The sequence below is a fragment of the Lycium ferocissimum genome, chromosome 11, assembly GCF_029784015.1.
Source record: "Lycium ferocissimum isolate CSIRO_LF1 chromosome 11, AGI_CSIRO_Lferr_CH_V1, whole genome shotgun sequence".
NCBI classification, from domain to species: Eukaryota; Viridiplantae; Streptophyta; class Magnoliopsida; order Solanales; family Solanaceae; genus Lycium; species Lycium ferocissimum.
Genome location: NC_081352.1, coordinates 52,939,178 through 52,950,517, shown reverse-complemented (window position 1 = coordinate 52,950,517; position 11,340 = coordinate 52,939,178). Strand labels below are relative to the sequence as shown.

The 11,340-nt window shown below is 33.7% G+C and overlaps 1 protein-coding gene across 1 annotated transcript; it reads right to left on the bottom strand.

The window, feature by feature from the left end:
- Nucleotides 1-962: 962 nt before the first annotated feature.
- On the bottom strand, nucleotides 963-6,040 carry LOC132037071 (probable serine/threonine-protein kinase PBL17). Its single transcript, XM_059427509.1, has 6 exons — nucleotides 5,888-6,040; nucleotides 4,436-4,776; nucleotides 3,104-3,239; nucleotides 2,538-2,674; nucleotides 2,226-2,349; nucleotides 963-1,754 (listed from the first exon to the last, which is right to left on the bottom strand). Exons 1-6 carry the CDS (start codon nucleotides 5,946-5,948, stop codon nucleotides 1,225-1,227), a joined length of 1,329 nt encoding a protein of 442 aa, XP_059283492.1. The 5' UTR covers nucleotides 5,949-6,040; the 3' UTR covers nucleotides 963-1,224.
- Nucleotides 6,041-11,340: the final 5,300 nt, after the last annotated feature.

Genomic DNA, 11,340 nt, shown 5'->3' with positions numbered 1-11,340 from the left:
GTGTCAAGACAGTTTCAACTTTCATGAATCCGTGTTTTGGTTTTGTTCATTTCTCAGTTTCCTTGATAATGCTGTTTAAGCATTGACAAGTCAAGACATAACAGCCATCGATGTCAACCATTACATTGTACAGTTGAAATTGAACATCTTGTTTTTACTTCTCCAATCTCATTTTAGCAGCATTTGTAAGAAAACTGTCTTCTGGTTTAGTGAAATCAACAAGGGACAAGAAGAGGCTTATTGCTAGACTGGAACTGATTAAGAGAACAACCCAGTGAGCCACTTGATTTGATTGCTCAACCTGGTACATTGAGGATCCAAGCTTCTTCAAACGAAAAATTGCAACAAAATCAAATATTGAATTAAACTGACTTGATGTACTAATTTATTCTTCAGTTTGATTTAATGTTAAATTTATTTTTTGATCTGATCCGATATTTAACTTTTAGAGACGGTAATATTTAAGTTTGATTTAATAGTAAACGAACAAAACCGGCGCGCATATATTTTAACACGTTTAGCCAAGAGATCTGGCACTATTAAACTATTTATACTTTTACTTTGCATACACACTATCATGTGATTACACTATTACGTTGTTGTTGATACTTTTACTAATTCTTTTCTACTTATATGGAGAAACAAAAACCAACCATTTTACGGGTGGAAAATATTGATAGCTCAACTGGTTGATTATCTGAACTTTCGAGAGATTTGATTCCCCAACTTTAATCCCCTATCACATTCCCCTTCCCCCATGTATAATTAGAAGAGGAAAAAAAAAAAAAAAAAAAAAAAAAACTTTACTACCCTGTGAGTCTCATTTCATCATTACGACCATGTCATGTCTAGTCATGCATATCATCACCATGTTGGAAAAAATCCCTTAAACGACTTTGTTGGTTTCCATTTGGCCATTCAAGAAACAATGACTTCCAAAAACTTAGGGTCATACCAATATATTTGGTCTAAATAATGCTTGACGCTAGATCCCTCCTTCGGAGGGACCTTATTATTTCCCCTAATATTACCAAATGTCTCATTGCTAAGGCAGTTCCTCAATACAACAAAACAAAATAGACACGGAACGACACATGATGTCTTCCAAATATTGATAGTTCCTCCAATGAAGGAATGCGAAGAGAAAAGACACGTAATGCGGATTAACAAAGATGCATTTGGTACAACAACACTAGCTTCATCTTAGCTTTGCTTGGTAGCTTTTCAACTTCTTGAAGAAACTGATCCCACGTCGAGTACCAGATCAGGAGAAGGACTATAAAGGTCACATTCCTTTGGTACCTCACTCTTGCTTCTTCCATTTGTTTGTGTACTCTTTTGTGCAGCAACAGCTTCCCTTTCGCTTTCACATTTGAGTGGATTTGCTTTAGCTTCATACAATGTGACACTCCCACTTCCAGTCATAAGAATCGCTTCTTCGCCTTTATCTTGTGGTTGAAGTGCTTCAAGTATTTCAACAACTTGACTCATGACAGGCCTTCCCTTTGGGTTTTGGCTTAGGCATTGATAGGCTAGATTGGCAACTTTTAAAGCAATTTTCGAGGAGTATTGACCTTCCAGTCTTGGGTCCATTATCCGGAAAAGCTTCTTGCTATGATTCAAGAGAGGTCGAGCAAACTCTACAAGGTTATGTTCCCGGCTAGGTTTACTTTTGTCCATTGCTCTCCTTCCGATGAGCATTTCAAGCAAAACAACGCCAAAACCATAAACATCACTTCTGGCTGTTAAATGTCCTGAATATTGCAATTACACATGTTAGTTCACAGCACAGGTGATAACAGTGATGCCTATTCAAAAGTAAATAACAATAAACATAATAGTCACAAGCCATACACAAAAATGTAGACGACTACAGATGGCATAACCCGTAAGGAGTATAACATATTGGTCTTTGGCTGCATAAAGAAGATAGGGAAGAATGAAAATGATATGATTTATGTTGAAAATTTTCAATACTTGGGAAACGCAGTTTCTATAAACAGTACGGAAGGCAAATGAATTAGATATGGATGTGCTATAAGTATTTACAAAGATAGCCAAAACATCAAACCACTCATTTTTAAAGGTTGAAGAGGAATTGAACATATAATGGGTCCAACTCTATCGTTCTTTGCTAGGCTCAGAGTGTGCTTTACTACTGAACCAAATAAGCTTTTTTATTCTGTGGTTGCCTGATTTGTGCAACAAACAACCACAATACTTACCGGTCATGACATACTCTGGAGCAGCATAGCCATAAGTGCCCATTACACGAGTTGAAACATGTGTTTGATCTCCCATGGGTCCATCTTTTGCAAGTCCAAAGTCAGAAAGCTTTGCAGTAAATTCCTGCATCAAATTTAAACAAAGGCAAAGATTGCATAGCACTTTTAATTTCATCCCTATTTCTTCTCAGCAAGTAACAAATACCAGTTTTCTAGGTCTCTATTTACGAATGAAACTGAAACTGACCATAAACACAAAACCAACCAGAAGAGGTCTTGAAAGAAAAGTACATCATGAAAAAGACAACTCACCGCATCCAACAAAATGTTTGACGTCTTGAAGTCCCTGTATATTATAGGCCTTTCAGCTCCATGCAGAAAAGCAAGCCCTTTAGCAGCATCCAAAGCAATTCTCATTCTTCTTGACCAAGTTAGAGTCGCACACACTCCTACAGCACAAGCCATAGTCGAAGAGAGGAATATAAAATTTCCATAGAGAAAAAACAACTTGAAACACTGATCAGTTAAATATATTGGGAAACAAGGAAAATAATTCACGTATTTATGTTTTGATTTTCTATAATTTCAGTAACACTGCACAGATGGGTGCATCTGATCTTCTTCATCATGATTATGTAGCATAGTGAATAAATGTTCAGCTTTACATCCACAAAACAGTTGTTCTTTGTACCTAACCCAATATTGATGCCAATGTCAACTTAAGTAATCAACAGAAAACTAATTTAAAATTACAAGTCCCTCTGGAAGTGTAGGAAGTAAAACCAAAATTCACAAGCACAGGTTGCTTGTTTGTGTGCTAGAATATTAGTCATATTACCCTTCCTCAACATGGACTGAAACGGATATCGAGGACTCACTTGGAAAAAGGTGCTTTTCCAGGCTGCCAGATTCCATATATTCATAAACCAACAGTCTATGGTAATCCTCACAGCAGTATCCAATCAGCTTCACCAGATTTGGATGTTTAAGCTGCCCCAAGTAGTTCACCTCTGCCTGCACGTAAATGAGTTAAATAAGCAACTGATATGCCATTGAACAACAGAGTCGTCGAACTTGCTGCACATTCATGAAAATTATTGTAGCTACTTAGACAAATTTTTTATCGAACAACAGACTAGAATGTACACTTATCAAAGACCTTTACATGTCTTGCATATTCTCAAATGTAAGTCACTATAAATTTATGTGCAGTTGAGATGTAAGATGTACTAATTGACATCTAAGAGTCCATTGGCAACAATATATTTGGTCATTAAATCACAAAGGAAAAAAAGAAAAAATTGACCACAAGTCAAATCCACTGAAGCATTTTGAAAAACCACTACTTATTTGAGTACCTAGACAAATAGACAAAGGCGATCAGCACAGGAATAAGTGACAAGTGAAAACAGAAAATTTGGATAAAAGAATTTATAGAAAGACATGGAGCACCCAAAACCCATGAGAGAAAACAAAACAAATGAAGCAGAATGATACAACTGCTTACAATTTAAAATCAGAAAACTGGAGAACTGACCTCTTCATATGGGATATTAGGGAAAAGAGAAAGATAGGAGGGCAATTCTGAACACAGTAAAGTTGCTTAGTCCAAAAATATGATAAATTTCTTTTATTTCAACGCTTTAAAAAATTCTTACAACATACAGTTTACACAATTTCATACAAGTTATGGATATTCATTCTTAGTAAGATTACATGGAAAGATCATGTCGTTAAGGCGATCTGATTACATAATTGCTTTGGATTAGACAACAGAATTGTACCTAAAAAGCTGAACAGCAGCATGAAATTACAACTCACAGCACAATAGCAGGCCACATGCCCACGATCAAGTCATTAGTATGCTTCAAAATAAAAATGTGAGGAACCTATCCTAAACTTGGTGATTCCATCTAGTTCCTGGAGTTATAACAGGCAATCATCTGTGCTGTAGAACTATGTAATTACTTCTCTTTTCACCTTATGACATGTTCCCTTATTTGCTTTTTAGGCAGGGTCTGTTAGAGGAGTAAGATTAGTGCAGAAAAAGAGAGGTCAGTGACTGTTATAATTATGCATCAAACTAGACCAAGAGATATAAACAGAATGTAAATAATGGAAAACAACAGCAATATTTTCCAATTCAGTAATCTCAATTCCACAGAGCAAATAAGTATTAATGTGTTTCAGTCAATAAGCTGAGATCGTACCAGCCACTCCCTGTCGCCCTGAAGACCTTCTGGATCAAGCTCCTTAATGGCAACATAGGTGGTCTTGTATCCTGGCCTGACATTTTCATCAATGACTCCTTTGTAGACAATGCCAAATCCACCCTCTCCAAGTACCTTATCTGGTCGAAAGTGCTTCGTAGACAACTTCATCTCTTCATATGTGAAGATATCAAGGTCGCCAGGATTCTGCCGAAGGTCCTTCACATTTTTGGGAATTACCACGATGCTGCTTGCCTTATCAGTTTCATGAGCATATAGATCTGTGTTCTGGGGAATTACAGGATTTGACCTGGTAGGATATCCGCCAACTCCATGCCCAACTGGAAGTAAAAGAAAAGGAAGAAAAACAGCCCTCAATCATCATAGATATAATTACCTTTTGTGGACCCGCTCTAAAAAATAATAGCCGGCAAAATGTATATGTAATATATGTTAAGTAAAAAATATACATGCAATATACATATCGTATAAACAAATATATATAATATGTTTTGACTAGCGTACGTAATTAATAATGTCTGAGTGGCCAAAAAAGAAAAAAGCCCTAATTTTTACTCGTATACTTTGTATTTAGGAGACCCCATGTTCCAAAAGCTGTAAAATCCTCTTTTTTACATCAAATAGTAGCATATGTATGACATATTTACAGTGATTTGAAGCTCCCTCCGTCCTAAAATAAGTGTCGCTTTATCTCATTTCACGTCCATTAAGAAAAATAATAGTAAGTTACCTCTATTTATCAGATGTTTCTTGAGGACTGAACACTATTAAAAAGTAGTAGTTCTTTAATATAAGGGCATAGTTGGAAACAATTACTATTTTTTGTCTTGAATTCCTAAAGCAACAATTATTTTGGGACAATTTTTTTTCCCGCTAAAGCGCCACTTATCAGGAAAGGAGGGAGTATTATCTAAGATGGACCGGCAGCTTGGTAAACGCTCAACTTTACACTTTAAATCAGCACAAAGTTTAATATCTCAAGGTCTTCGGGTAAGTAAAAGGTCAAAGCAATTCCCCTAAATCAATGAATTAGGTCAATTGTGATTCAAGTACAGTGGACATGTCAAGTAAACTTAGAGTCCAAACAGCTCTACTTAATGGATAATTCTCAAATGGTTACTCACATCCAAATTCCAATCAGACTAACAACTTTCATATTTGTCAATCAGAGGCCTTAACCATCTCCAGATTAGCAGCATTGGTAATACCAATTATAGTAACTTCAATATACTTTACAAGTTCCATCACAACAAAAACAGATCAATGCACAGTTTTCCATTCACACATGAATAGATGTTAATCAATGGATCCATCAAACATATCTGCTTGGTCACTAAACAATTATAACTTGCATTCTGTTACAGAGTGTCAGGACAAACAAGAAAACTACCAAAACAACCACACAAAAAAAAAAAGAGAGAAACAAAAAACCTGGCTTGTTATGTGGTCGGAATTCTGATTCATCTTCTTCAATACTAAAACAAGAACCCATGAAATCTGTCTTTAACAACAGATTTGCATTTCATCTACCAATCATTTACTCAAAACTCACTTAAAGATCAGATTTTTATGCGGTAAAGATCATAAAAATCACTTCTTTTTCCTTGAACACTCTACTAAACCGTCATGCCACCAAATCTAAACTTAATTAATTTTTCAAGAATCTGATCTGGGTTGGTGGGATATACCAAGAAATATAAAGGGTATACAGCAAAACCTTCTAGAAAATGCAGTGATGTGTAGAGAGTAACGCTGAAAAAATTGTATGTAGAGGCCAACAAATGAAAGTGAAGGGTGTTTTTATTTTATTTTTTTACTTGCGGTTGTGTTTTCTAAACTACTGCAACGACTAAGGGTGTGTTTGATATCGACACAAATTGTTTTCTGGTAAAATAAGTGGTTTCTTACTTATTTATTACTAGTGTTGGATAAGTAACTAGGAAAATATTATTTCAAGAATATTTATATGTAATCTAGCAAAATACTTTGAGGTGAAAAGTGAGGGTGCGGGGGGTGGGATGATTAACGAGTGGGGGTTGGGAGCGTGGGTGATGAAGAGACAATTAATTTGAAAGGTCACTTACGGAATTTATTTCTCCGATTTGCACAAGTCCATTGAGGAAGTTATATTCTATATTTTTAAGGAACTTGTTTTCGTAGAGAAATATTGACCAATTAAATATGAAAAAATTGAAAAATATTTTCCAAAAAGAATTTCTTCCATACCAAACACACCCTAAATTCATTTTAAAATTTCGGTTTTGGAGAGCATTTAGGAGGCGTTTTGATGAATGAATGACTAGTCAGTGAAGGAAGATAATTCCAAAGGGAACAGCTGGAGCCTGAAGTCCCCACTTTACTTTGGTTGGACTTTGAACACTTTTGGTCCTACATTCCTATTATGTTCCTGAATTGCCCTTTTCATTTCTTCACATGCCTCTTATTCTATTTGTCCCTATGGGGGGGACTTTTACCTAGAGATAGCAAAACTAGGGTCTTAATTATTTGCTTTAACAAAAAGTTAAATTTTTAAAATTTTGTAATAGTTTTTTAACAAAATATATATAAATTTGGTAAAAACATACATAAAATATACATTATGTTGTTTGTACATATCCGGTAAAAATATACAATTATGTTGTTTTATGTTTTTGTATGTCGTACACAATGTATTTTGTATATCGTTGGTGTGTCACTGTATGTTCAGTGATAAATTGGACGTACAAATAACATAAACTATTCCGCTACCGGACCCCACTAGAAAAACTATCATATCCACCGCCAAAAATCACCATAATCATTATTTTTTCCTCCATAACAATGTGAAAAACATTTCTCTACCGGAAGAAGAAGAAGAAGTAATAAGATACAAACACAATAATGACATATTGACATCCTATGTAATTTGGATTAACGTTATGGCTTTATATGGCCATGATCTGTGTGTAGCCAAGATAAGTAAGATTCTAACATAAATGAATTTTGATTTATTTGAGAGAACAGTTGAAAGTTTTGAGTCCATAGTGCCTTGAGAATTGTATTGCTATAACGCAGTATCTAATATGACAAGGCTTTAATCTACTTAAGTATTGATTTCTTTCTTACAGATTAAGGACAAAATGAACTTTGATCCACAGTTAAAGGAAAAAATAATTGGATTCAATGGCCTACAGTCCTTAATTGACCCGCCTAAATTACTAATTGATCGGATAAAGAAAACAAAATGTCAAGTTGGGGAGAGAGCCGTGAGAAAGTGTCACGCCTTGAACCATGACTTGGGCGTAACACGGCATTCGATGTCTAACTGCCTGTGACCGAGCAAACCACATGGTTGGCTGAATTAACATGGACATATACTAAATGTGGAATATAACATATAACATGTTGAGTTACTGAAATGTCTAATTGAATAATCATAAGTGCGGAATAAGTCTGAAGTATAGAAACGTAACCAACATGGCTAACATAAAAGCCTACTAAACACCGAATTTACACGACCGTAATTTTCTACTTTGAAGCTTCTCGAACATGAGTCACGAACGAACCGTTTTTATGTTAAGATTTGTCGACATACTTCTACTGCCTAACAAGACACGAACATGAAATAAAGATTACGCCCCGAATGATCATCGAAATAAGCTTCGCTTTGTTAAGGGCATTACAAATATCGTTTGTATCTTTGTTAATTTATTTTTATAATGATCATGCTTGTGATTCTAGCTAAGAAATAACTTAAGACCTGGTGAACACATGGGCATAAAATCTTGTTAAATCAACGATTATATTAGAGAAGACAATTTGCGAGTTTATTAGATGGCAAAGATCAGTTGTCAGGTAGTTCCCTGATCGAGAAAGTAATGCACTATGTTCCCTTGAATTCTGGCTCATTTGTTATTTCAGATTCATATCAGATATTAATAAAAACGGGTAATGTAAATGAGAAACAAAACATAAAAGTCATTTTTACATGTTTTCTTTAAAAAATACTTCTTCTTCTTTTGTTGTTAGCATAAAATTTCCCATGTAATGTTTTTTGGATTTATTCAAGAACAACAAGAGAAAATTATTAACTCAATTCACTATAAATAATTCTCTCCTTTTTTTGCTATAATAAAAGCACAGAAAAAGAATACAGTTGAAAAGATAGTTGAATCTCAAAACTATGCATCTAAAGAGGTTCTAGCTATAACCACGTCAAGATTCCCTCCAACAAATATACCTTTTATGAAGCACACCTCCATTTAGAACTAGCATATAGAGAAAATTATTTACCCTTCTCAAGTTCCAACAATGATATTTTAACTTACAAATAATTACTTTTGCGTGAATAACATTGGTTGAAGTTGAAAAAAGAAAGAGCATTTGAAAGTAAAGTTGCAAAAGAGTATGTACTTAAAAACAGTTGTGTTAGGACATGCTGTGTAATTAGAAAAAAGTTAAAGTTTTATGCGTGAAATCACTATTTGGATAATCTTCAAATCAGTTTTTCAACATCAAATTCTCTATTTTAAGTGAAAGTTAATACAAAGACCAAATAAAAAATATATTATTTGCAAATAATATTTAAAGTTGAAGTTAAAAATAATACTTGATACAAGTGAGCTTGTTCATGAATTTTACTTTGAAAAAAATTTGATAAGTTTGCGAGTAAAACTATGCGATGTTCCTCATATAGCAATTTTAATTTAAAATTATCTATTTCAAGTTGAAAGTATAATAAACAAAAGTATAAAATAAGCATTAATTTACAAAAAGTATTTGCATTTAAGTTATGCCCAAACACTTTGCAATATACTGAAACCATGGACAAAAAAAAGTTATGAATTTTGGAAAAACATCCCAAGGGATATTTCGGGAATATGAATATAGTCCATTTAAAAAGAGGAAAAGTATCAAATTTGTCCTTTGGTCTTGTATTATACAAAAAAAATTGTTCCAGTTTGTCTGATTTATATGTTTGGAACGTACATTCACACCTTTACTATTAATAAATTGTTTGGTATTTACGGTTGTTATCAACAAAGCTCCAATATGAAATGAGAGAATTTAACATGTTCAAATTCTTCAAAAAGAAAAAAAGAAAAAAATTTACCCATCAACTTTTTATTATGATTAAAACTACCTCAACTTGAAACTTTCATATGGGGCAACGCTGAGTATGATGACTCTAAGTTTTATACTCCGATCAATGTAAATAAATTTTCATCCAAATAAAGAAACCCACTTATAATGTGAGATTTTGAAAATAAGATATGTTACCTGCCTACCGGGAACAACAAGCAAAGACGACCTGATGGTATAAAAATGATGTACACTTTATGATGTATATTACTAATTCAGATATGATATATACTTTTTTTCTAATATGGGTGTGATATTAGGTCAATAACGCAAAATAAATTGCTCAACTTTATATAGTCCTTACATAAAAATTTGACCTTTTCCCCAAAAAAAAAAAAAACAAACAAACAAAGGGTCCATTGAATCATGTTAGATATCATGTCACCCCTGAACTTCGCACGAAAACTCACTTTAGCAACTAAACTTAACTTCTAATTATATACCCCCTTAATAACTTTTGTTCCAATTATTTTCCACCCTAAAACAATAATACCACTCTCACAATGTGAGGTGTATTACACTCGCTTCATCGTTGTCACATTCATCACACATCGTTGCCACGTCATTTTTTATTTTTATTTTACTAAAAATTTTTTTGGAAAAGAAAATTACAAACCCTTCATTTTTATTTTCTTTTATTATTTTTTCTCTTTCTTCTTCTTTCTCCCTATATATATATATATATATATATATATATATATATATATTCTAAATTTTCTTCTTCTTTCTCCCCATCCTCACCACACGCTGAAATCCCACTTCAAAAGACAAGCTATGACCACCACCGTTTTTCTTCCCTTCGCCACCACCACCACCACCACCATAACCACCGCCTTCCTTAAATCAACCCAACTTTAAAAATCCTATCTTTATCAAAGATTTTCTTTTATTAATCATATTTCCACGTTAATTAATTCCTAATCAATTATTAAAATTCCTAAATCATCACCATCATCTTAGTTAAAAAATTGATCAAATCTGCCCTTCAAATTTTTATTTTTTTTCGTTTTTGATGTAAATACTATCTTTTTTGCTAATAACGGGTGGTGGAAGAAAAAAGCAAGTTGGAAATGGATTTCAAAAATAAAGAATCTTTAATTAATAGGTGGTGACTGCACTTGAATTGGATGCTAATAGATGGTGGTTGATTTTTTTCTATGGAAACCACCACCATCATCTCCCCACCAAATTTCATCCCATTCCTTCTCAAATTAGTCCCACTTATACTCAAATTCATCCAAATTGGTTGTTTTAGTTGTTATTGTTGGATGTGGGTTAAAGATGATGGTGACCATTTCCTTTATTATTATTATTATTAAGAACCCCATTTCTTCTATAACAAAAAATTATTCCATAACTTTATTTTTGAAAGAATTAAAAATCAAAATCAAGAAACCAAAAAATGGTTGAAAATGTAAAAAAAGAATGATGAGAATATAGAGAGATAGGGATTTGTGAAGAAGAAGAAGGAGGATTTCATTGGTTTGGGGTCAAAAAATATGGGGCAAGTTGTTAAGGGGGGTTGTAATTATTAGCAAGCTTTGCCACCAGGTGGGGGCGGGGTTGTGGAAAACAAAAAGAAGAAAAGAAGTTGGGGGCGGGGCTTGTGGGTTGGGAGGCGATTTCTTGTGAAGAAGAAAATGATGGGAGGGGTATGGGGTGGGTGGGTGGGTTGTGAAGAAGATGGTTTTTATTTTTATTTTATTTTTTAATTGTATATTGTTTTTATTTTATTTTTTAATTTATAATATATATATATATAT